Consider the following 26,986-nt stretch of genomic DNA (forward strand, 5'->3'; position numbering starts at 1 on the left):
TTCGCCATCATCACCTGTTGATTTTCTCTTTCATTTCTTAATGTTCTGCCACGCCCCAAGAATAGTGATTGTGATTAGCTGTTAATTCATTTTTCTGGATTTATTGGGGGCTTTTGGCCTTTATTTAAGAGATAAACCCTTTTTAACCCATGGATAGAGCCTGAAACAGGGATGAAAGAGTGGGAAATGATATGTGGTTAAAGAGCTGGACATGAGCCAAGGAAGCAGCCAGTAATTTAAATGCCAGGGGTGCAGATTCCTTCCAGTAACATTTCAAAAATTGTCCAAATATAGGCTACCTGAATTAATCCTAATTTATCACTGAATCCTTTAAAATCCATGTTTTTATCACCGTTTTTGTATGTTAGTTTTTGTTACTGTCACCCCTCACATACCTGCAGAGGAGCAGGGGCGAGTAGGACCAGCAGGGGGGAGAAATAGGAGGAGGAAACCTTGAAAGCTCAGTCACTTCCGCACCATGTGAGTTAAAGAGGCTGAAGCCCATTCGCTCCCAGGATGGACCTGCATCCTCCGGGATAACAAAGCAGCAGCACCCCAATGCAGCCCAGGCGTCCATCCGGCGCAGGAGGAGAGAAGCTGCGGTAAAGACAGCGCGCGGAGGCCGGAGAGGCGACTTTAACAGCCGTGTACTCAGTGGACTCCTCCCCCTGCTGCAGCCTCAATCACTCCCCGACAGAAAACGTTCAGAGCCGGGAGCATGTCTGCGGACGTGGCGGTGTCTCTGTCGGTGCTGGTGGGGGTCGTGGCTCTGAGCGAAGTGACCCGCAGGTTGTGTAGCAGAGCTCTCACGGACACCGGACTCAGTGTGTACGCCGTGGAGCTCGTTTCTACCTTCCAGCTTTGCTGCTGCACCCACGAGCTCAAACTGCTGTCAGAGGTGGGCGGGATCGAGCCTCGCCTCGCGCTCACCTTCACCTACCTGGCTGCTGTGGTCCACGGGCTCACCTTCAACGGGGCCATAGGAAACCCCTCCGGTGCGCTCGAGCACGCGTACCACGCAAAGCTCTCGTGCGGATCCGCACTGCGGAGAATCGCGTGCCAGTTCGCTGCTGCCGCTGCTGCACGAGCAGCGGTGCCGATGATCTGGGGTATGGGTTTGTCAGGGCTGCACGTGAGGCACAAGCTCCTCGGGTTCCGGTGCATCAGCCCCATTCACGCGCCCCTGCTCACAGCAGCCACGGTGGAGCTCGGCTGTGCCTTTGCGGTTCAGAGTGCTATCACGCGCACGAGATCCGTGGAGGAGAAATACCGCGTGCACGCTGTAGCTGCAGTCATTGCCACAGTGGTTTATGCAGGTAAGACGGAGAAAAACGAAGTAATACATGCACACAAACGTATTTTTGGTTTTTACATGTTGACTCACTCCAGAATGTTTTTCAGTTCTCACTGAAAAAAATATGTGCCATCATAACTATAAACTAATAAACACTTAAAAACACTCACAAAAGTATTGATGATGCACACAAAAATATTTTAATCAGAAGAGGCCTTCATTAATATTTTGATTGAAAAAAATCTGTATTTTTTCATTTAAAAAAATCATATGTTGACATTTAAGTGCAAAACATGCAACACGCATTTACAAAGGGCTCTACATTTGTAAATCACACTGCATTTGCATTGTTTTATTTTTTTAAATTAAACCTTACTGGGTCAGGACAGTCAGTAAAACATCAGTTGTCACATCAAGTCAGCAGTATAGAACACAGATAATTGCACATAAAAGTGACAAAAAATAATCATATACAACAATACGTTTTAAAATATTGCAGCGTTAAGACTGACAAACAAAGCGTTATAATAAATCATTGAAGTTTTAAGAGTTTCACAGTAATTTAATTATGGTTTTTGAATTAACTCATCCTAATAAATGTTCACTTATTTTTAATTGAAATAAGGTTTAAAGTATCTGTTTAAGTTTTGAATTCTACTCTACATAAGCCAATGTAGCTCAGTAAGTTTTAGCAATGTGAGCTTTTGCAAACAGAACTAAAGCTAATGTCGCTATGTAGATAACATAGCTACGAAGCTTATATAGCTGCTTTGGGAGCTTTTGCTATGCTGCTTTGTAGTCTACATTGTCATCTATAGCCTAGCTAGCTTAAGCAATGTGAGCTATAGCTTACTTAGCTACATAGATAAATTATCTACATATCTATGTTAGCTATGCAGCTCCAACATCTATAGCCACGTTAACTTGAGCAACATGGTTTTAGCAAACATAGCTAAAGTTTACTTTGCTATGTAGATACGTAGCTAATGTAGCTATGTTATCTCCATCACTTAAGCAGCCAACAAAAACCGTGTGAGCTATGCTTGCATCATTTGAATATTTTCATGGAGGAGGAGCTTTTTTACCTGTAAGAAGACTGTTTGCTCCTCTTTAACAAAACTTATTAACACATTTTAAAACAGAAATGATGTTTTTAAATATTTACGATATTCTTTATTTGATTTTTTTAAGTGGGGAAACCGAAGCACTCGGGGAAAACCCTAACCACCCAGAAGTCCACATGAGAGCTCACATGTACTTCTGTGTGGTCTTATAGGGGCCCATCATCAGTTGTTGATGACAGACCCCTGGAGACCCTCCTCACAGCTGAGACTCTGTGCGCCAAGATCCCAAAGACACCCAGCTACACAAAATCACTGCTATAAGAAGGGTCAGTCCCACCCGCCCACCCAAACTGCAGATCACCTAACTAAATAAGTCCTTGATAAAATCAATGGCACGTTGGGCGAACTTTCTGATGCCACTGATTTCTTTTGGCCCCAGGCGTTTTTTCAGAGTCTCCACCACAAAATTATTGATGGATTCAGACTGATTCAGCATCTTCCTCCAGAGCATCTTGCCGTATTTCTTGCTCAGGTCCTTGTGCACCTTCATGCAAACCTTTATAACACTCTTTTGTGTTAGCTCAATAATGATGCCCGATGCTCTGACCTCCGTGAAAAGCATGTCTTTTAAAGTCCTTTCCAGAGCTTGGTACTTCTCATGTGATGGACTAATGGCTACATCTTTCATAACCATACCCAACAGCTCATGCACAATTAATTCACAAGCTGTCACATCCCACTTTTGGCTGGATGAGGTTTTGGGGTCACCGTTTTCATACTCAAACTCTGATAAAGCTTCATCATCTTCATCAGAGTCTAATATGTTAGTAGGTAACCTGTCATCATCATCACATAGATTCCTGTTATCCTCAGGTGTGGAAGCTTTAACTGTTGGGGCCATTTCTTCATGCAAAGTTTCCTCTGCCATGTCTTCAACCACAGCTTCAGGACAGTGAGTTATGATAGTAATAAGTGAATGATAAGTGGAATAATCATCCAAATTATCCTCATTCTCACTATCGTCCTCAGGTGTGATGGGTCTAACTGTCAAGGTTTGGTCTTCATCCAGAACTTCTGCTGGCTCAGATACCCGGCAATCCGTATCCACCGGAAGAGAGGCCACGACTTCATCAATCTTCCTTACCGTGCTGCTAACATTGTCCTTCCCTTTTAGATGTCGCCATGCCCCTTTTTTAAGCCACCTCCACATCCGCTGCAGAAAAGAGTCGACTTCAGGCTTGACCTCTGCCTGTATTTCGAAATCAGTGAACTCATCAGTGGCTTCTACCGATGATTTCAGGTGATCCGAAAGGACGTCGATTAGCTCCTTTGTAACAGTGCTGTGCAGACTGCTGGAGCTACTACTGAAAATCCTCTCATACAGGCAAACCTCCTCTTCACCTTTGTCTTCAACTCTGATGATCATATCTTCCACCAACTCATGCACGCTATGAATGAGCTTTTCGGTCGATTCCTTATTATCTTTTGTTTGGCTGAACATAAGTTTGCTCTTTAATTTGGCCACCATGTTCAAGACTGACTCCCGAACATAATGGCCAACAAAGAAAGCTTTCACTTCTGTTTCAAGCCTCGCCTTAGTTGATGATTTGATTGATTCGGCTAATAATTTGATCTCCCCCTCCGGTTGGCATTCCAAATCCTCTTGAAAGTCGTTGTTTACCATGTCAACAATCGCAAAGGCTAACTTTTCTTGCTCCGTGGAGGATTTCTTAAAATGCATGTCGTATTCCTCCTCTGTCAAGCAACATTCCGTATTATATTGAACTGCAACATTGCTGGCCTCTTCCTCTAGGATCGACTTGACGGCTGTAACAGATAATCTGAATTCCTCTGATTGAGCGTCCAGAGGACTTACAGGAGTCTGAGACATTTTCTTGTCGTCCTCCAGATCAATCTGTAAAGATTTAATTTCCTCCTCCTGCTCTGTTTGCTCTTCTTCAAACTCTGGTGTTAACAACTTCGCTTCAGATACCCGGCAACCCATATCCACTGGAAGAGAGGCCACGACTTCCTCAATCTTCCTTACTGTGCTGCTAACATTGTCCTTTCCTTTAAAATGTTGCCGTGCCTCTTTTTTTAGCCACTTCCACATCTGCTGCAGAAAAGAGTTGACTTCAGGCTTGACCTCTGCCTGTATTTCGAAATCAGTGAACTCATCAGTGGCTTCTACCGATGATTTCAGGTGATCCGAAAGGACGTCGATTAGCTCCTTTGTAACAGTGCTGTGCAGACTGCTGGAACTACTACTGACAATCCTCTCATACAGGCAAACCTCCTCTTCACCTTCGTCTTCAACTCTGGTGATCATACCTTCCACCAACTCATGCACGCTATGAATGAGCTTTTCGGTCGATTCCTTATTATCTTTTGTTTGGCTGAACATGAGTTTGCTCTTTAATTTGGCCACCATGTTCAAGACTGACTCCCGAACATAATGGCCAACAAAGAAAGCTTTCACTTCTGTTTCAAGCCTCGCCTTAGTTGATGATTTGATTGATTTGATTGATTCGACTTGTAATTTGATCTCCCCCTCTGGTTGGAATTCCAAATCCTCTTGAAAGTCGTTGTTTACATCTTCAACAATCGCAAAGGCTAACTTTTCTGACTCCTTGGAGGATTTCTTAAAATTCATGTCGTATTCCTCCTCGGTCATGCAACACTCCATATTATATTGAACTGCAACATTGCTGGCCTCTTCCTCTAGGATCGACTTGATGGCTGTAACAGACGATCTGAATTCCTCTGATCGAGCATCCAGAGGACTAACGGAAGTCTGAGACATTTTGCCGATGTCCTCCGGATCAATCTGTGATGATTCAGTTTCTTCCTCTTGCTCCATATACTCCTCTGATGTGGGCTCTGACTCGTCTTGCAGAGATTTACATTTACCAATGCTTGACGAGATCTTTGCCACACATCTTCGGAGCAGTTTCCCAATTTGCTTAGCCAAATTCTTAATTTTTGCAGGAAAACCCACACGTTCGTTTTCACTGCTACCACTACTTCCCCCACTTTTAGAGAGCTCAGACACCTTTTCTGTTACCTCTGTGACCACGAGCTCTGTCACCTTCCCTGTGCTGGGGCAATAGACGTCACCTGGGACACCCACCACCACTGCCAAAGCCTCGGCGATAGCTCCACCCATATTACCCAAACACTGCTGTACCTGTTCTTTGGACACAGCCACACTCGTCTGTGATCCCTTAGATCCAGGGGAGTGTCTGGAGCATTTTTCTTCCAAATTGCTGTCCTCTTTAGCAGTGAAGAGCTTAAAAATGTGTGTAGCACAGCTGTTGATAATTTCTACACACATTTCCATCAACACATCCTTTGTGTGGCGATCGAAGGCTCCCATTTGTAAGTTGGTCCATTGCACCTCTGTCAGCTGGTTGAGAAATTCGCTGATTATGGTGCGCAGAATTTCTTTGTTCACCACTACGTTGGTCTCAATCATGTTTTCAGCGTTGTTTTCTGTGTTCATTTTTCTAATTGTTAAAATTGAAGTTATAAAAAAAAATGGATGAAAATGAAATGTACTTGAACAAAAAGCTCTGTCAAACAATAAACTCGATGTTCAGAATTCTCAATATACCACAGAGCCTGCTGATTGGGGTATAGGTTTTTGCGCTTTGATCTTTGCCCAATCAGTGGCTTTGATGACATCACAGTGGGTGTGGCTGCCAAGGGGAATCCCCAGCTAGTAAACATGCAGTCTAGATTGTGCCATGGCTAAGCCCCGCCCCCCTTGGTTACTGTTACTGTGTCTAGCAAGCTTGGTGGGGAGAGGATTCCAAGGGAATCCCCATGGGTTTTTTTTTCTTTCCATGACGAGAGCAATTTTAACCATCTGATGAAAGCTTCAAGTAAATTAGTCACAGGATTAATAAACAAACTGTTTAAAACAGGGGTGTTCAAACTACAGCCTTCGGGCCAACTGTGGCCCACGGCCCGTTTAATTATTGGCCATTCTAAAAATAAAACAAAATATGGCCGCATGAGAACATGAAGCTTGTGCTTGACTGTATTGTACTTCTTAGTTTCAACACTAGGTGGTGCAGCTTTGTTGGAGAGGCAACTTATCCATGTCAAAAGACAGGTGCCATCAATCAAACAAAAGTTGATGGGTGATGACACATGGGAGAAGCAAAGAAACACAAGATGGAAAGTGAGTGCTGAAAGTTTCAGGCGCAATGGGAAAACTAATATTTCTTCACTGAAGTCAAGGGGAAGTGTGTCTGATGGCTCTAAATATCTTTAAGTACCATCACTACTGTAAAATTACACAGCCTCCTGCAGTTCGCTCTTGTTTTGAGTCTGAATGTGGAGATGAGCTGTCACCGTGATAGGTGCGTCTTTTCATCCTAAGCCGGGGTGGATCTAGAGGGGAAGGGCCCCTGAATTCTGATCGGCAATCCCAAAATCCTTAATTTAATGGAAAGCTATGGTGTAGGATATTTTTACATAAACGATCTAAACGATTTAAACGATCAAGTCTACAATTTCCCTTCTTGATAACATGAAATTACAGAGCCCCAGACATGACATGGTAAAAAAAAAAATTTAATTGTGGCCACAATATAGCTATAAAGTGCTCACAAAATACTAATTCATGGCCACGAAATGCTAATTTGTGGCCATGAAATACTAATTCGTGGCCACAAAATAAGTATAACGTGCGCAGGAAATACTAATTTGTGGCCCGAAGTAGGTATGATGTATGCACGAAATACTAATTAATAATATTAATATCATTCCTGGACAGCTGGGTAATGCTTGATAATGTACCTCTTGCATAACAAACAAAAACGGAGGCAGCGTTTCTAACCAACTCGCACAACTTTTCCTCAAAAAGTTCCGCCATTGTTATTTCTTCTTCGTGTCTCAGTAGAGCTACGTATCGGGTAGTGACATCAACGCTGCCCCCAGGGTTTCCGGTGGTACTCCTCCGTTTGGCCCGTATCCGTAAACTTTATGGAAACGTGCAGAAATACGGACGAAATGAACGCAGAGCACGGACAGAAGGCTCCGTCCGTATCTGGAGCGGTATTTAACATTGAGCATAAATGGGCCTTTAGATACTGGAATAGGAAGGTGCGCTTGATTTGCCTACCCAGCTGTCCAGGAATAATATTAATCTTATTAATTAGTATTTCATGTGCACATTATACCTACTTTGTGGCCACAAATTAGTAATATGTGCACACGTTATAGCTATATTGTGGCCACAATTTTTTTTTTTTTTTTTTTTGTCTGGGGCTCCATATGAAATTGAATCAAAGGCAAATTAATTCAGTGGATGATAATTTGGCATTATCATTTCACAATAATGAGAGGATGTCAGCCGTGATACTAACCCAGCACACACTTGCTGGCATATTTGGCAGACCCTCCTTTACGCATGGAGGATGGGCCCTGGTTTGAATCTGGCCTGTGGCCCTTTGCCACATGTCTCCCCACTCTCTCCCGTTTCCAGCTCTATCCACTGTCTTCCTCCTATCAAAAGGCATGAAAAGCCTGCACGATGACGTCAAAGCAAGCCCATCTCTCTGTGCGTGCTCAGTACTGCTGGAGACTATGCAGGGAAAGTTTGACCAGAACTTTCTCGTAAAGCAGAATTTTAATCTAAGTGAGGTTTTCCTGGTTAACCAAAGGCTTAATATCATCAGCGGTATGGAGAGATTTTGAGTATGTCATCGCTGCGAGTAATGAAGGGGCTGAAACTAAGGGAATGTATAGCTGAGGGTCGTTAACACTGATGCAGCAGCAGAGAGAGAGAGAGGTCTATGCCAAGCAGAGTTGTAGTGGACTTCGATAAACTACCTATGACCAATCCTCAGATAAAGCTGGATTGTAGTCAACACAGAATCACATCGTGCAGAACGGCATGGACCGCTTGGAGCTGATAGCGTAAAGGCTCAATCTCTCTTCCCCGTAGCTGGTTGTTAATCCTTGGGATGTCCTGGCTAATTAGCAGAAGTAGACTTGGATATGCCATCAATGAGAGGAGGACTGGACTGGACCATCGGCTGTGGAGCTTTTGTCTTTTCGGGACTAGTCCAAATAAACCAGGATGGCTGGATTTACAGCTTTAGCAGAGGTTACAGTTATATCTATGTATATATCTAACGCAGTGTCCAGTTAACAGAGCACTGGGGAGTTATGTTTGGATGCTTCATTGTCAGTGGAGGATGGTATTTGGCTGTTGTAAGCTGCTAAGTAATGGTAGCGGTCAATGTACTAACAGGCTAACGGTGCTAATGTGAAGCTAACTGTTGTTGTTTATGAGTTTTACGTGGGCATATATTGTGTATCTGACTGCGTGTGTAAGTAAAAGCAGCTTTCATTTTGATGCTTTAAACCACTTATACAAAGAAAAATAAGAGAAAGACTTTGTGCAGTCATTTTAGGGTCTATCATGTGTACGTCCCTACCAGTCTGTAATAACAGGGTAATAATTACTCAGGTTCACTGTCGGCTTGGTTCCTACTGTTGCGGTTTTGGGTCAGGTCTTGAAATAAAAATATGTCCTCTGTCCCATTTAGCGCAGACTTATACATATCGATGTGTCACAGAATATCAGATTTTAGCATTTTGCTGCTGTTAATGCAGCAAAACAATGTTAAAGCAAATGTCCGGTAGTTTTTCTAAATTGCCGGAATTCTTGAGGACTGCCGGTCATTTTGACCGGGGACAAAAAAGACTAGCGGAAACGCTGATGTAGCCGCTCTCGAGCTGCGCATGCACAGCTTCCGAGGAATAACGCAAAACATGACACCTATAGACATGTAAGTACTGGACTTTTGTTACTTTTGACAAGAAGACAATTCACTGCTGTTCTTTGCTCTTCTTTTAACAAAGAAATGTCTTCAAGTTCTGATAAAACTGGTGCTATTGCAGCATCCACGCTAATCTCTTCCTCCATGACTGCACCATCTTCTTGTTGCTACTCGCTTAGAACTCCGCCTCCACTATGATTTTATTATTGCACAAGTTTCGAACTTGTACACCCAGGTATCAGGGAAAATTAGAGCAACCTTGTGGTGTTCAAATTGAGACATACAGAAAGACACACTGACAGACTGCCAATTATAGGGATAAGGTGCCTTTAGACAGTGAGGTACAGGGCTGGCTCCATGCCATAATGTGCTATTTGAGTGTGAAACAATGTTTATTTCATATAAATTTGACCGGATTTTATGGTCATAGTCAATGGTACTACATTACCCACAATCCCACACTGCTGATTGGCTGAGTCCATCTTTTTGTCCACCTTCTGCTTACAATCTGGTACTTCTGCTCAAAGTGAAATGACATGATCATGTCATTAACTTAATTGTATAAGAAATATGATTTTTTTTTTCACAACTCTGGTCAACGGCACTACATTACCCATAATCCTAGAGGATCATAGCAACATCTGTGGTTGGCTGGACTGGTCTTTATGCTCAAAATTTTGAGAGCGGACTGGTTTCAGGCCCTACATCTGAGACACTGTGTATCTAAGAACAGAAATATATGATACACTTTCAGAATAAAATAAGATTAAACTTCCATACAGGGTTAGGGTAAGGGTTAGGATGCCAAAATAAAAAAACATAAATAAACACCTGACCTGCAAAATCTGATTACAAAACATTTAATAAAGCTGAGTAAACCGTCTGCTTTCTGGAAAAAAAAAAGCTTGTTCTAAATATAATCATCCTAATGTAGCAAGCATGGCTTATGTAGCTTCATTAGCACTGTAGTTAATGGAGCTACGTAGTTAATATAGCTAAAGCTAAGCTCACAAAGCAACTATGTAAGCTATGTATCAAAGTTTTCTTTGAAGCTAAGTTAGCTTTAGCTGTTTCCTAAAACTCGCGTTGCTAGAGCTCACACTGCTAAAGCAAGCTTATGTAGTAATGTTGTTTACATAGGTAGCATAGATATGTTAGCTTTAGCGAGCCACCCTTTGTTTAACTACTTCTAAAACAACCTCTCAAAGACAGATTTTAACACTTACTGTAACTGTTCGTGATTTTCTTATGAATGAACAGTACCTTCTATTATGCCATGAATCTTTCTATTAAGTCTTTTTGTGTGTTTTTCAGGAGGTGGTATGACAGGAGCCGTGTTTAACCCCGCGTTGGCCTTCTCCACACAGTTCCCCTGCAGTGGGAACTCCTTCCTGGAGTACTGCCTCGTCTACTGGGTTGGCCCCCTGCTGGGTGAGAACCACTGACTGATACCAGAATGTCAGCAGGTTTTAAAAAGTCTTTCAAAGCATTGACTTCAGCTTCACCAAAATAAGAGGTTTTACATTAAATCCACTGTTGCAAATTGTTTTTTAGCCTGCAGAAGGGAGTATTGCTAATAAAGGGATTTGATTATCTTTATTACTTTTGTTCAAGACCTATAACTGATTGTATTATTAACATATTAAACCTTGAATCAGATGATAAAGCCATCACAAATATTAAAGTTGTTAGACCTATAGCATTACACCTGATGCTACAGTTTAAATTCATTTTTTTCCTTTCATACACTCAGTACCCCATACTGACAAAGTGAAAACAGAATTTAGACCTTTTTTTTTGCCTATTTATCAAAAAGAAAAAAACAAGAAGAAATAACAAATTAGTTTTTAGACCCTTTTGAAGCACTTTTGGTGTCATTTATAGCCTCAAGTCTTTATTGAAGATGATGCAACAAGCTTTACACACCTAGATCGGGGGCGTCTAAATACTTCCTGAATGCACTGCCTATATTTGGGTTTTTGTTAAATACCCTCTTAAGGATAAAACCTGTTTTCCTTCTTATTTTCTCTTGCTGCTGCAGGAATGATGAGCTCAGTCCTGCTGTTTGATAAAATCGTCCCAGTGATGTCTGGGAAATCATCGTCTCTGCATCTTCCCCTAGACTCAAAGAAGAAGACCTGAAAATCACAGCACAGATTTCATACGGAGCACAACATGAGCAGCACATGGCAGACAGCCGATCTCAGATAGTACGAGTTAGAACCAGACAAACAGCACTAATATGCACTTTGATAGACTTTATTATGGATCATCCTGATGACAGGTGAGCTATAGGATGGTTTCACCTCACGAGCACATGTTGGAAGTAAAACGGAAAGCTCAAAAATTAATTGATGTTTAGTTTCTTTTAAACTATACTTGTGAGGAAGGTGTCTGGATATAAACAAGTAACAATTTTACTCTACGAGGTGATTTGTTGTAAATCAAAAGCATAAAGGAGTTTCTTTCCAGTCATTCAAGTATCAGATATTTCAACATTTTTAAAAATCTCCTCTTAAAACCTTTACACATTCAAATGCAAATATTACAACAGTTAGTTTTGACCATCTCAAGATTATGACTCAAACTTATGATTTTGACTTTTCATTTTTTACTTTGACCTTTTCAACTCATAATTTGGACTTTATATGTCACATTTTTATCTTTTAGATTCCCAATATAAATTTTTGGTCATATTTTGACCTTTTCAACTTCTTACTTTGGCTTTTAATCCCATATTTTGACTTTTAAACATATGATTTCAATTTTTTCTCATATTTTGATATTTTAGACTTAAGATTTCAACTTTTACCTCATATATTTGCTCCTTAAAAACATTTTTGTTCTGATCTTTTGTACTATTAGATTGGAATTTTTGTCTCAAATTTGAGCCTTTTAACTTATCATTTTGACTTTTTGAATTTCCAAATGATGTATCATCAGTTCTGTTTTTTTTTTTCATATTTCATTACTGGTGAAAATGAGGTTGACAGTTATAATTAAATGTTGACCCTGTTTGTATATTTTGAATAGTTTGATTTGAACTTTTGGTGGTTGAAACTTTTAGGTACTTTCATGGGAATTTGTGAAACTGGTTTGATTTTTGGGGAATTTCTCATGAAATTTTCTGGAATATCAATGGGATTTGTTTGGATGTTAGGGTATTTTTGTGAAGGTTTCCAAGTTTCCTTTGGAGCAGAAGGCCCCAGGCAGTTACCAACTTTGCCTAATGGCAAAGGTAAAAGTAGCAAATAACACCTACTCAAATTACCGTTTGTAGCCTTTCTGCATACTACTAGTTTTTTAGTAGTTTTTAAATTCAGTAATTTTACTTTAAGCTAAGTGTATTTTGGGAGAAGTTATTGTGCTCCACTACATCTTAACCCTTAGACAGGGGTGTCAAACTTAATCACAGTAGGGGCCAGATTCTGGATTCAGGTCTAACTGGAGGGCCTAACAGGGTCACCATTTTAACCATAAACTATCAAGCTTGTTTCACTGGTAATGAAATATGAACAAAAAACAAAACTTAGCACTTATGATAAATGATTTTAAATTTAAAAAAAAATTAATAATTGTTGAAAGGCTCACATTCTGAGAAGAGTAAATTTATTAGCTCAAAAAGGTCAAAACATAAAATTGAAAAATAATGTTTTTAAAGGCCAATACATTAGAAAGAAAGTGAAAATCATGATTTTAAAAGGTCAAAATATGAAGTAAAATTTGTAATCATGAAATAAAAGTCAAAATATGATTCAAATGTTTAAATTATGAGTTTAAAAGGTCAAGGTATGGGATTGTAAAGTCAAAGTTAGGAGTTGAAAATATGAGATAAAATACAATGTAATTAGTAAAAGAAAAGCTCACAATATGACTTAAAATTTAAAACCATTGATCTAAAAGCTCAAAATATTATATAAGAAGTCAAAATTATGGGTTGAAATGCACAAAGTAGGAAATAAGTCAGAATCCTAAATTTGACTCCTAATTTTGAGATGCAAATTTGAAAATAAAACAATTTTTTTTTTCAGATTTTATGACTTAACAAGGATATCTTAAATCATCAAGGATAGGTTTACATTTTTATTCTTGAGGACCTCATACTGATGGGCCAGAAATACCATATAATCTTCAGGGCCGGATTTAACTGTTCCACAGGCTGGATTCACACTCTATACCGTTTTCTGCAAGGGTGCACAGCCTCTGAAATGATTAGTGTGTGTCGCTATTGATGTTGGATAATGGTGTGTGTATAAAAAAAAAAGTGTATGTTTCTTTTTGTGATTTTGTTCTATTAAAAACAGTGGACATGTGTAAACATACTGGCTTTTAAAGGGTTAAAATCCCCAAAATATGATTAATATTTGATATGTATATTTCAGGCTGAAGTAGTTTATAAAAGACTGACTCATGTACAGTGGAAACATTTTTAATATAAATTATAAAATTTTTTACAGCAGTTTTTGGGAAGCGGACATTTTTGCTCTTAGGGACAAATTTGTTGGGATATCAAAGGAACTCGTAAGGGTTAAAAAGCAGAGAGATTCAAATTATCTTGTAGTTACTGCATATTAAGGAAAAATCATTCTCTACTGTAGAAACCCCTCGGGTATCAAAAGTAGCGACTCAGTAAACTTTAAATAATCTACTTTTTACTCATACTTGAGTAGATTTCTATACCTGTAATTTTACTTCTTCTTTAGAAAATTTTAACCAACTGTACTTGAGTATGATAATCTTGAAGTCTTTCCATCACTGTCTAAAGGTGAAATCACCTTTAGTTGAGCTGTTGTTCTGAGTATCATCACTGCTGGGATTATCTACTGCTCTCATCCTATGACCAAACCACAGCAGTGCTGATATTCAGCATAACATCACTCTTCTCTGTCATATCGTTAAAATAATAAGCACCAACATTTGAAGCCAACATAGGTTTGCATGATTTTCAGCCGATTTAATTCAATGATCATGATTTATTTTCATGATTAGTTTTGATCTACACAGATAACAATGGACCAGCATTTATTTCGTCTCTGTTTTTAAACTGAGCCAGGTTGTTTTTTTTCTTGTTATACCGTAGTTCGGTTTTCTGAAGCTCACTCACACTTTTAACATGTTCTGAGTATGATTGGGTTTTTTGTACGGGACTTGTCCTTGTTAAAGTGACTCACACACATTGTAAATATTATTAAAAGCAATTTTGTGACATTCCAGAGCAAAGCGCAGTGTAGCAACACCTTTTAGCGTTAGCACAGCTCAAATATGTGCCTTGAAATCCTCCTTAAGAACTGGAAATGTTTCATTCAGAGTCAACTGTGACATGACTGCTGTTAGATTAGATTTCTTTGTGTCTTAAAGATTATTTTGATGGACACTGCTCTAGTTAGAACTGAAACGTCTCAACAAATTCCTTCATATTTTACAGATATTTCAGTTCCTCAGAGGATGAATCGCACGGGTTTGGTCATCCTCCTGCTAAAGTAGCAGCAGGGGGATATTTTTGGCTGAAATGTCAGAGGAAACTTTCCGACAATTTTGTAAAAATACAATTAAACCATGTGCATAAAGAAACCAGATGTTTTTGTGTGATGTTATTTTAAATGACAGATTGTTTCAGTGGCTTTTTAACATGCTTAATAGTCTCACACATCTCAGGGTGATACGACTGAGTCTGGATCCTTTTAAAAGCACATAATAGATGTGGTCTTTTACCGATCATATTTAGCAACTTATAGAGAAGTTAAAGCTGTGGTTTTGGACAGTCAGCAGTCTTCCCCATGTTTGTGGTTGTGTGGACTGAACAACAGTGAGGGAATAAAGGCCCAAGAAAAATTTGCATATTGGACTTTTCCACAATGTTTTAATATTTTAAGATAGTGGATTAAATTGAGCTGTAAGCCCTTTTGATCTGGATTAAAACAAAAACAAAGTCTTGAAATATACTCGTACACTGAACAGATGTGCAGGTGTGTCTTCTCCTACAAAATGAAAACAATCTTGAGTTTTGCCCTTTTAAAGTTAGGTACCTAAAATTGTGACGTTGCTGTGTAGGATTGTAAATGAAAATTGATCTTTGAAACCCGACTTCTATGAAAAATGAGATAAAAAATAAATCTCATACAAAAACTATTCATTTATTGACAATTTCATACAAAGACATGAACTCTTGTCAGCAGGAAAAGCAGATATTAAACTCGTCATTAGGTACAAAACAGCAACAAAAACGTATTTAATAGCATTCTTGGTTCTGCATCACAAACGTCTACAGAAGCCGACTTAGCAATTTACAGCACATTCTGTTCATATAAACCTCGAAAAATGAGACAAGAGAGTGAAAAAGGATGATGAGCAGAAAACCATCAGCATAATTTACCGTATCAAACACGAAAGAAAAACTACAAACAGACCGCTGAAATGTCTGAATACACAGGAAGAAGGTTTAGGAACAGAAAGAGTTAAAGTAAGAGCTGAGCTTTACAGAAGTGCTGATGTCCTCCTCTTCAGTCCCATGATGCAACACTGCTGCTGAGTGGTTGTTGGGACGGCTTTGATCTATGGAAAGAGTCAGATAACGTGTGAATGAAAAGGACCAAAGCCTGATGACCAGAGATTATTTAAGCACATCATCTTCTATCTTAATCATCAGTTATAGTTATTCAAATGTCACTGTTCTGTTTTTACCAGTGGTCGACGTCTGCATCCTCAAACTGACCGGCCTCCATGGCTGCTGTGTCCACCTCCATGCCATCTGTCAACACACAGACTCAGACATTTTTATAAATAGCAGCATCCAGATCATAAAAACTTGGCATAAATGCCCTTTAAAAAAAAACCCTGCAGAGTGAAAAATCAGGATATGACACCACAGCAGTTTAGGGTCATTGAAGATGGAACTATAAAGCAGTATAACCATGACATGGTTAACCCTTTACCTATGGAGCCAGTGGTGGCGCTGTGTTTTATATGTCTGGAGTATTATTACCGTAACTCTGTCAAAGCTTGTCCGATTTGAAAAATTCCAACGGTGTTGGAAAGCTGAGAATTGTGGGCATACGCACATAGATGGTTCATTACGGTACTCACAACCATATTATGTGGGCATTCATAACAATACACCAGAAGTTTGGAGAGACTGCTACACGGATTCTCAACCCTGTAACTCCTCGAAAGTTTGCTCAATTTAAAAAATTCTAACGCTGACAGAGAGCTGAGAATCTATGCTTTCCGGCTGTGCTTGTCTGTGTTTTATTACACACGTTTATAATGTTGGGAAGATCATCAAGAATGGTAAAACAGCTGCTACAGTTCACAGAGGAGGACAGCGATTTGGAGGATGCATCTTCTGAACTGAGGTATATGAAGAGCATATATATATATATAGTTCTCTTTTGCACACCCAGAGTCCTAGACTCAAAAAATGACTGGTGATTGTTCTAAACATGTCTAGGTTCACATTTCAAATGTCCAATCAAAACTTCATGAGCAATAACAAAATTTCTTCTCATAAAAGCCATGAAAAATAAATCAATTTTTTTGTTTTTGTTCTTTTAAACTGCTGACAATTCCATATAATGTGCAAGAATCATTAACCAGATGTTGAAAAGTCTAGTTCAAGTACTCCTGGGAAAAGGGACCAAAGCTCTCAGACTTAAGGCATTTCCTGATTATTTTACAGCCATAATCACAAAATATGTCCAAATTGCTATTTTAAGCCTCAGTAGGTAAAGGGTTAAACTCCAGATTTCAAAGATTTGAGAGAATAGTTTTCAGAAATTAGAGCGTATAGTGTAGTATTTAGAGAGCTGCGTCGTCTTATGTCAAATCTTATCCTTCTAAAGCTGCTGTTTTAATAGTTTTCTGCAGCAATACTGTTGACATCTTTCTAAATTATCAACTTTAGATCACAATAATACAACCCGAATTCTAAAAAAGCTGGGGCGCTGTGTAAAATGTAATAAAAAATAGAATGCAATGATTGTCAAATCTCATAAACCCACATTTTATTTACAATAGAACATAAACAACATATCAGATGTTAAAACAGACATTTTACCATTTCAGGAAATTATTAGCTCCTTTTGAATCTGATGGAAGTAACACATCTCATGTTTACCATTGTGTGGCATCCTCTCTTCTTTTAACAACAGTCTGTAAATGTCTGAGAAGTAAGGAGGCAAGTTGCTGGAGTTTTGGGAGAGGAATGTTGTCCCATTCTTGTCTGATGTAGGGTTCTATCTGCTCAAAGGAGCTGCCAAATGTTTTCTATTGGTGAAAGGTCTGGACTGCAGGCAGGTCTGTTCAGCACCAGACACTCTAATACTGACCTTGGGTCTTGTTCTGCACACAGAAGTTTCTCCAGATTCTCTTAATCTTTTGATTGCAATATGGACTGTAGAAAAAGGGATATTCACACCCTTTGCAATTTCACATCGAGAAACATTTTTATATATTATATTTAAGCCTTTTGTCCCATCCCTACTTTTTTGAGAAGTTTCGCCTCCTTCAAATTTAAAATATTTTTCATGGAATAGTTAAATGTCTCCGTTTCAACATCTAATATATTGTTTATGTTCTTTTGTGAATCAAGTATGAGATTTTCTGTTTTTATTTACATTTTACACAGTGCCCCAACTTTTTTGAAATTCACTGTACACATCAATAAAATCCTTGTCCATACACTGATGTAACAACTAGTATCTAGCAACATACATCCAAGAACATTTGTGTTATTGAGGGGAATCCATAATGTAAAGTTAAAGAGTAGAGTTATAAGACCAGGCAGAAGTAAAGTGGTAAAGTGGAGCAGAATAAATCTTAAGTGTGTTTGTTTTATCTAATAAAATAAATGATTGAACTATTAGTAACACTGAGTCTCAAACCTTCAAATTCAGCGTTGGCTTCTCCAGTTCGGACCCCAGCCATGTTGTACTGCTGAGCCACTGACTGAGCTAACATCCCCTCCAGCCTCTCCAGCGTGGCCTGACCCTCCTGAGTGAGCGACGACAGACCCTCATCACAGGTGTAGAAGGTGGGGATGTCTCTGTGGCCGTGCTCTGGGTGGTGGTAGAGAGACATTTTAACATCAAAATTTATTCCCAGCATATTTACATTTTGTCCTGTTAACCAATATAAATGTAAATTTTCAGTTTACTGACTTACAATAACATTTACAGCAGAGTTCTCACTCTTTTCTAAAGATAATTCTCCACGAAATTTTTTACTGCAGTGACAGAAATGCATATGCAACTTATTGCATACATCAAACTTTTTTTTTTTTAGGTTGAATTTTTTCAGTTCTAGAGCTGCTAACATGTTGCCTGCTCTTAAAGCCACTGTCCACAATAAACCACCACCAATGGCCCTTTTAACATGACTTTTGTCGATCTTCATAACTGTGACATAAAATTGAGAATGTCTTTTCAGGACAGCACAAGATTTCCCTGGACATTTCTCTTTTTCTCTCATTTTCTGTGTTTCCCAGGACCTGGAAATTTATGAAGTGTTGCCCCAGTTTCTAGGACATGTAAAAACTATTGATGTTACTTGATTAAAAAAGTGATTAATCATGGTTAATCACAGCATTTTTTGTGCTGATCTAAGTTGTTATCGATACCACTATCAATACTTTCTATAGTTTGGTGGAAAGACCAAATAAGGGCAAATATTTAAACTACAAGTGGTCTTAGCTGAGTAGTGCTTAAGTTAAAAAGCTATGATTCAGTCTGTCCCATCTATTGTATATCCCTCAAATATAAACACATACACTGTATTTATTAAAGTTTCTCGTCAAAAACTAAATTTTCCCATTTTTATGTGACATCGGAACACATCATCACATAGAATACAGTCTTTTAATTTACTGAGGTTATCTGAACGCATCATATTTTCCGTCTTCTGCTCTAAAGTTTGCTAATCAACTTCAATTTTGCAAATTCCGCCACAGATTTCTACACTGGATTAATATTGTTAACAGACAGGACTTGCTCAAAGTTTTGGAGCACTTTTCAGCATTTATCTGAGCAGCAGAAGAAGAAAACTGTCCTGAAGCAGCAGAAGAGAGTGGTATGACCATGGCTTGATCATGTGTTGTTAGCGTCTTTGTTAACATTAGCAAAGATGTGCTTTGCCTGAAGGTGGTAAGTGCTTTTCCCATGTTGTGTTGTTTAAAATGTTTTTTTAACATGCTGTGATTTTGCAAGACTGCTACCTCGGCCTGGTCTCTCTTGTCGAAGACATTTTTATTCCTGTACCTCAATGGCACTAGTTTTTAGGGTAGGTGGGTAAATGAATCAGTGAATGAATGAACATTAAAAAGAGAAAATCTGCTTTGTAGCGAGAGCGAACTTGATTAGTGCAGCAGAAGTGGCCTATTCCCCCCGAATACATTCAAATATGAAAAAAAGATTGTGATGGAGTTTTGACATTTCTCGCGGACTGCTTACTCTTCCAGTACCGAGACAGAATGTTAAATGTTAGAGGTGAAGTCTTACCTGCCTCTGCAACCAGACAACGAAGAACAGACGGCCAAAAAGAAACAGAAAGATACAACAGAGGAGTCAGAGTCTGATATTTAGTTTATGTAAAAGTATTTCAGTATATACATTTTTGACAACTCAAAATTTCTGTTTATATTATATTGTGTTTGTGAGTATTTATGAGTCAGTTTTTCCTCACCTGCCTCCTCCACGTCGTACTCTTCTCCCTCAAAGTCGTTGTCGGAGTCATCGTCATCTGGGTCGGGGTGCAGGGCCTGGCACTCACACATCGCAGAGAACATGGACTCCACTGCACCAAAACATAAACAGGGTCAAAACTAACAACAGTCTGTGCTCATGGTGATGAAATAAGACATGTCTGTTAAGTTTTATAGGTCTTAAATCATAAATATCCCTGTAAACCATAAGAGAATCACAACAGGTAGATTATATCTAGCAACAAAAATTCATTCTTCAAGGAAGTCGTGTCAATTTGCAACACTCGTTTGGAGACGAATTTAAGAATTTATTGATGGCATCAGCCAAAAACTGTGTTTACAAACTTGAACTGGTGCAAAAATTTAAAAAAAGGAAAAATATGGAACATGTTCAGAACCTGTTCCCACAAATTTTAACAAATTTTTGCCATTTCACACTTATTTTTGCCATTTTAAACCCTTTCCATCACTTTTCCTGCCTGTTTTTGCCACTTCTAAAACAATTCTTGCCACATTAGCCTAATGTTGCCTCTGTTGACCCATTTTTGCCACTATTGACCCAATTTTACCACTTCTTATGCCCAATTTTTCCCATTTAACCACATTTCACTATCTGATATGCCCATTTTTGCCAGTTTGACCAATTTCTAACAATATCTGCTTATTTTTCTTTCTCAGTTAGCACTATTTTGCCATTTTATATAGATTTTTCTTCCCATTTCACCAGATTTCTACCCATTTTTGCCAGTTTAAAGCCTTTTCATCTGCTTTTAATTAACTTTTACCACTATTTATGCCCATTTTGGCCACTGTAACCTATTTTTGCCATTTTTCAGTTATTTTTATCCATTCTCATATAGTTTTTGCCACCTTTAACCCATTTCTGCTACTTTTAAGATCCAATTTCAACACATTTTCCCACTATTTTTTGCCATCATTTACCCATGGACCCCACTGCATTAAAACATAAACAGAATCAAAATTAACAACAGTCTGTGCTCATGGTGATGAAATAAGACATGTCTGTTAAGTTTTATAGGTCTTAAATCATAAATATCCCTTTAAACCATAAGAGAATCACAACAGGTAGTTTATATCTAGCAACAAAAATTCATTCTTCAGAGAAGCTGTGTCAGTTTGCAATACATGTTTGGAGACGAATTTAAGAATTTATTGATGGCATCAGCCAAAAACCTTGGTTCACAAACTTGAACTGGTGCAAAAAAAAAGGCAAAAAAAAGGAACCTGTTCAGAAGAAAACACAATGATGGATGAAGGTTTTGTCGTCAGTGTGCAACCATGATTAAAACAACGTGAGATTTAAAGGCGCCAAAACTTCAGACATGAAAACATAAACATGTGCGGAGGCTTTAACTGAAGCAGTCAAACAGTATCACAGAAGACAGAAGTGCATCCAGTTGACACAGAGTCACTCACATGCTGTTTTGTCGCTGGGCACAAATCTGATCTCTGTGATCGTTCCTTCATCATCGTCTCCACTGCTGCTGCTACTGTCGTCTTCATCATCATCATCATCAGCAGCAGGTTTCTCCGCCATTTCAGCCTCGTTCTCATCTGAACATAGAGGTAAAGATAAACAAGTGTAAACTTCCATTCTTATTCCATGTGAATATTTAAGCTCTGTGCACAAACTCTTCCAGCAACCCTTAGTCAACATAAGTAAACATGTCCAAACACTATCGCCTTACATGTATTTACACTTACAGCTGTCTTGTAAAGGTATAAAAGTAAAGGTGGCTTCACATCAGGGACCCAGGCCCAAGCCTGAGTACACTTGACCCCAAAGTCTGGCTCCATTTGGTCAGTGTGAACACCAGCGTACTGTGATTGGGCACCATGGCCAGTCTGCTTGTACAGGTGGTCTCAAGGATGATTCATGTGGACTCTGCCATGGTACAGAGGAGATGTGAATGCAACCGGACCAAGTACGGGGTACTCATCAGTGGAAAAAGTTTCTACTCTAGAGTTCTACATGTCTCCCTTCTCTTCAAAAACCATAGATGTGGGAGTAGGAAGGGAGTCATTTTGGTGTCTTCAAAATGGTTAAAACTTCTTTTATAGCCTGCAGAATGGACTCCATTGTTCACAGCAGTATAAACAAATTTCGACTCAAGAGTTTGTCATGATTGTCTCTTGTTCTTTTTGGCAGATTTACAAACCAACTATGTGCATATTTCCACTCCCTGTATCTGACAGAGTACACATGCATATGTGCTCATGCACAGAAATGATTTGATTAGCATGATTTCAGCAGACCAGGAGGGGAGAGGCGAGGGGTACGGTGTGAAACAATTATGCCAATATAAAAATGCTGTAAGACACGTAGGGAAATATTCTGTCTATGGGAAAAGCTCCTTTAAAATCCCAAAATAGATTAAACATTTTTTTCTGCAATGGTAATTCTGATACATTTTAAATGCTGAAGACTAAAACAACTGTGTAGTTAAAGGAATAATCCATAGCACAATTTTAAACACCAGAGTTCAGCACTGAAATGTTCTATTATTTGCTGACAAACCAGGTGGGATAAATATCAGTAATCAAGAAAGTGGGCGTCCTGGATTCCAGACTGTTTTGAGGTGCCAGTAGTATGGCAGTTATGTCTGCACACCCCATGTACAGAGGCTGCGGGTGTAGGTCCAAATGAAGCATGATTCTCCTTTCCTACGTGTCATTCCCCACTTTCTCTTTCCCGAGTATACACCTCTATTCCCTGTCCCATCCTCTAAAAACGCATGGAAATCTTAAAACCAAGCAAACAACAACAATACTGACTATTTTACACTTTATACCATTCTCACCTCCAACTTTGCCATTGACCATGACGTACAGATGTTCCTGTGGGTATGCAGAGACGTCTCTGGAAATGGCGTGCAGGCCGATGGTTGGATACTCAAGACAGAAACCCAAGCCTGAACCATCGAACCACGACAGGCGCCTGAGGATGAGGAAACACAAAAAGACTGTTGGTTTGGCAGGTAATTCAGTAAGTGTTATAGTCAAAGTTCAGTAGTATTTCTGGAGATATAATAGAACACTTAAGTGAGGGCTTGAAGCACTTTCTGTCTCATTTGTAGTGGCATACAAAGGGACTTGGGAACCACATGTAGAGATGTGACTAGAGCTGTTAAAATTGGTTAATTTTATAAATACATCCTCCATAATAACACACAGCTGGAGATGCACCAATTATGAAAATCAGGGATAATATACTATGTGTTTAAAATAAAAGCTTTCACTGATTGCCTCTTCTCTGAATCATGGCTCAAATTTACCAGATTACAGCATTAAATTGATGCAACACAACAGATAAACATTGGCCACTGACATCTGTTCATGCCACTTTATTTGCTGATGGGTCAGAGGTTCTTGAGAGGGTCAATATCGTTTACTGATGTGAAACTGATGAACTGTTGCAGAGCCAGAGTAAAATCTTCAGTCAATACTCTATCACATATGATAAGGAAAAGCATCTACTCAAATACTAATAATCCAGTGGTAGTGGGTGTCATGGACTTCTATTTTGAAAAACAGAAAATAGAATGGAAATTTGGGTATCTGATAGTCTTTAGTAGGGCTGTGTAATAGTGCTGCACAATTTGGTAACGATATTCTGAAATGGACCAAGTTTGGCATAACCAGGACCCTCCCAAGAGCTGGTCGCCCTGCCAAACTGAGCAATCAGGGGAAAAGAGCCTTAATAGGAGAGGTGACCAAGAATCCGATGGTCACTCTGACTGAGCTCCAGAAAACCTGTGTGGAGATGAGACAAAGTTCTACAAGGACAACCATCACTGCAGCCCTCCACTGAAGCCTCAGGTCAGTTTACAGCAGTGGTTCTCAACTACCCACCAATTTCTTCATTGACAAATCGTGACCCAAAATTAAAACAAACAAAAAAGAATGTTTATGTAATAAATAATTATGTAGTTTGAATATTGTATGGAACAAAATACACAACTGCAAAAAAGAGACATAAAAAACAAGTTTTACACCCCATTCCCCCTAGAATATATGCAATTTTTTTAAATCAAAAATTTTGGAAAAACTTCTTTATCATGGAAAAAGGAAAGTTTTTTTTGCAAGAACAGAAGATGCATTAGATAAAAATTATAAAACATTTACATTTCCCCATTATTATGATAGAACTGAGTAAAATAACACATATGCATGCATGTCCACTAAGGACTGCAGTACTTCTCAAACCTTTCACCACCATTTTTTCCAGACACTGGTTGTGACCCATTGAAAACAGTTTTGCGACCCACTTTTGGTCCCCAACCCACCTGTTGAGAACCACTGGTCTAACGTACATGACAGCACACTTGGATTCCCACTGGAGGTTTCTTTTGTGATTAAATACTGGGTGCAGATTAAATAAAGAGAAAAAGGTTTTTCTTTCAATTGTCGCTTCACTGTAACATAAGAGAATTACAAAAAGTGAAGGCGATCTGAATAGGTTCTGAATGCACTGTAGTTTAGTATACAAACCACCTACAGCATTATGAGATAATGCATTTTAAACTTTACTCCAAACGGAAAACTACCTTTTTATAATTAGAGGAGCATCTGTATATAATTTCTTTCGTTGTAACAGGATTTTAAGTCAGTATTTTTTTTTTTTTACATATTAACATTGTGCTACTGGCTGTCTTTGACGTAGCATTATAGGTTTCCATACATATTAATAGCGAAGTATTATTTCGACAATTAACGCCCCGGAAGTGCTTAACACGACGAGCGGCGATGTTTTGACGCACTAATCTGTTATTTTTCAGTCTATCGTGTATATTGTCACAACTCTTATAAATTTCTGTAAAGTTTAGGTTATACAATTAATCTTCAAACGTTTATCTGTTGCTTCTAAGAGAGAAATATGCGCCATGTGTAACACTTACGTTTCAGCGACGTATAACGTGCCACATCCCAGCTTCTGGCCGCCCATGACCGCCGTGGTCTCGGCTTGCTCGTGCCGCACTCCCTCGGTGGGGGGGTGGAGGTTTTTAAGCAAAACCATCGTCTGAAAACCGTTAAAGACTTAACACCCGCTGAATGAAGGTACGGGTGAGGAAAACGACCAAACCCAGCTGTCAACACGGGCCGAGTTCTGACCTATTTCGTGCCACAGAGCGTGCTAATATGTCCCGGGATAACTTCTCAGTAAACGAATGCAGGGCAGCTGGTGGCGGATTAAAAGTCCGCGCTGTGAGCTTCTTCTGACCCGTTAAGACAGTTCACAATGGAGAAGTAAAGCCTGACAACACACAAGAGGGCTAACTGTTGTAGCCAGTGGTGCTCCCGAATCCAACAAGGCTGAAATCTCGCGGCAAGATGTGTAAGAGGACCACGTGACAGTCTCACGCCAGCGTAGCCACATTTCGTGCGTAACGTTTGAGAATTTTATTTTGAATGTTTATGGTTATACCGGATGCGTATGTTTTCTACTGGGGTTATTTTGACGCTTATCGTGTTAACGGCAGTTGTTTGGTGCCTCCCAGTGGCTACAGTGTGTAATTACATCCCCATAATCTCTTGTTCTCAGTTGTCCATCAGAATCAGAATCTCATTCATTTCTTCACGGTACTACTTTATTTACCTTAAATTGCTCTCCAGTGGTTTATTGTAATATTATATTTATTTACATATTATATTTATTTATATTTACATTAATTCATACAAGATATTATACATCCTTTTCAGCACAAACTAATCTGCCTCTGTGTTGATATTCATTTGACTTGATCCTGTGACTGTGAAAGTGCAACATTAAGCCAGGCTGCGGCTAGAGCTTCCACAAGACCACAGGCAATGTGCGTTTCCGGAGCTGTGGGGATTTAAGGATATTTTTTAAAGAGTATCAAACAGAGGAGGAATGAACTATCAAAACTGTCTTTGCAGTGGTATCAGTTGCACAGCATAAATATTACGTCTGCCTATTGAAAATGAGTGAATAAATAAGGTATTTGCTAAAAATCTACGTATAAAAAAAAAATCTTTCTTCTTGCTGCCCTCGCTATGTGTGTACACGAAACCGCTGATACTTGAATTTCCCCTGGGATCAGTGAAGTGTCTATCAAATATAATATAATATAATATAATATGATATAAAAATTTCTCACTTAGAATAATTTGAGTGAATTTAACTTCCACCTCTCCATCACGATATAAACCCTTCTGTTAGAAGCATCAAGCTGTATTTTAAAGATACAGAACCCTAATTAATTTTGAGAATGATTTTGATAAGAAGTGTCTCCTTCAAGTGAAATAGTCTTTTTGTTTTTTGTTTTTTTAAACCAAACCACCGTTGATGAACAAAACAATGATGTGTTCACGAAACTGTATTAGTATCTTTTTAAAAAACATTTTGAATTAACTCTGCGAGACGTTACAATTCCAGGGCTAAATTCCCCACTTCTGGTGACATCATGTCATTTAACTTATTTATTTGAACTTAATTTTGATATTTAACCGGAAACTATGTTTGCGTAAATATTTCTCACTTGACGTTAACTCTGTGCCTTGCAATTACTAATTTTCGACCACAGGAGGGCAGTATGTGCATGCAGTACACTTCAAAAAAGTCATCCGCCCGTATAAGAGTACCAGTTTGATTCAATGATTTTGCCTTAGAAAGAAGGGTTATTTTTGTTTACTAAACCATTAAAAACGCGTCGAGCTAACGGCTAGTTCATAGACCACTTAAAAACAAATGTGTGGTGGGTGAAGAACTTGACTAGCAGTAATGCTAACAAACCCCTCTCAGTCGTTACCATGGCTACTGATTTAGCTTTATTTTCTTTCACAGCCTTTTATGGTAAAAAAACATGAAAATAAACTTTTAGCTTAATTTTGCTTGGTTTTTAAAACATATATAGATTGATTCAACGCAAAAGTCAGAGATGATATTATTTTAACTGAAGGAGAAACTACCATTTAACCAAAGTGATGTAATTACATATCGTATCCACTGAGGGGCAGTGTAGTAGTACTCAGTTTTTTTCTTCACAGAGCGACATCCGGTGAATACTTTCAAATAAAAACGTTCTATTTATTTATTTATTTTTCATAAAGGGGCAAAGAATCTTTAATAACTAAATAAAAAAGTCCGGAGATACGT

General features: G+C 38.9%; 2 protein-coding genes across 4 annotated transcripts; one reads left to right on the forward strand and one right to left on the reverse strand.

Annotated features, from left to right (window-relative positions):
• Window positions 1–528: 528 nt before the first annotated feature.
• aqp11 (aquaporin 11) lies at window positions 529–14,704 on the forward strand. 3 transcript variants are annotated; one of them, XR_005992461.1, is made up of 4 exons: window positions 529–1,316; window positions 10,470–10,586; window positions 11,197–11,439; window positions 14,581–14,704. XR_005992461.1 is itself a non-coding variant. In XM_041797499.1 (3 exons), the coding sequence occupies exons 1-3, from the start codon at window positions 719–721 to the stop codon at window positions 11,295–11,297; spliced, it is 816 nt and encodes a 271-aa protein (XP_041653433.1). In that variant the 5' UTR covers window positions 529–718; the 3' UTR covers window positions 11,298–11,825. The 3 variants fall into 3 exon arrangements, 2 of the variants coding, with proteins under 2 accessions (XP_041653433.1, XP_041653442.1); XM_041797499.1 differs by lacking the exon at window positions 14,581–14,704 and having other exon boundaries at window positions 11,197–11,825; XM_041797508.1 differs by lacking the exons at window positions 10,470–10,586; window positions 11,197–11,439; window positions 14,581–14,704 and adding an exon at window positions 3,232–3,445.
• A 564-nt stretch (window positions 14,705–15,268) lies between these two features.
• Window positions 15,269–25,212, reverse strand: clns1a (chloride channel, nucleotide-sensitive, 1A). Its single transcript, XM_041795798.1, has 8 exons — window positions 24,768–25,212; window positions 22,671–22,807; window positions 21,286–21,423; window positions 19,830–19,940; window positions 19,646–19,651; window positions 18,035–18,208; window positions 15,837–15,903; window positions 15,269–15,707 (listed from the first exon to the last, which is right to left on the reverse strand). Coding segments are annotated over exons 1-8 (753 nt in total). The 5' UTR covers window positions 24,887–25,212; the 3' UTR covers window positions 15,269–15,706.
• Window positions 25,213–26,986: the final 1,774 nt, after the last annotated feature.

Source organism: Cheilinus undulatus, linkage group 2 (assembly GCF_018320785.1).
Source record: "Cheilinus undulatus linkage group 2, ASM1832078v1, whole genome shotgun sequence".
In the NCBI taxonomy this organism is placed as follows: Eukaryota; Metazoa; Chordata; class Actinopteri; order Labriformes; family Labridae; genus Cheilinus; species Cheilinus undulatus.

Excerpts from the sequence above, each read along its gene's own strand:
- aqp11 (XM_041797499.1), top strand. The coding sequence starts at position 719 with ATGTCTGCGGACGTGGCGGTGTCTCTGTCGGTGCTGGTGGGGGTCGTG. Across the intron at positions 1,317-10,469 it reads TGCCACAGTGGTTTATGCAG|GAGGTGGTATGACAGGAGCC; the intron begins GTAAGACGGAGA and ends TGTGTTTTTCAG. Across the intron at positions 10,587-11,196 it reads CTGGGTTGGCCCCCTGCTGG|GAATGATGAGCTCAGTCCTG; the intron begins GTGAGAACCACT and ends TTGCTGCTGCAG.
- clns1a (XM_041795798.1), bottom strand. The coding sequence starts at position 24,886 with ATGGTTTTGCTTAAAAACCTCCACCCCCCCACCGAGGGAGTGCGGCAC. Across the intron at positions 22,808-24,767 it reads ACGTTATACGTCGCTGAAAC|GCGCCTGTCGTGGTTCGATG; the intron begins GTAAGTGTTACA and ends CCTCATCCTCAG. Across the intron at positions 19,941-21,285 it reads GCCCAGCGACAAAACAGCAT|TGGAGTCCATGTTCTCTGCG; the intron begins GTGAGTGACTCT and ends GTTTTGGTGCAG.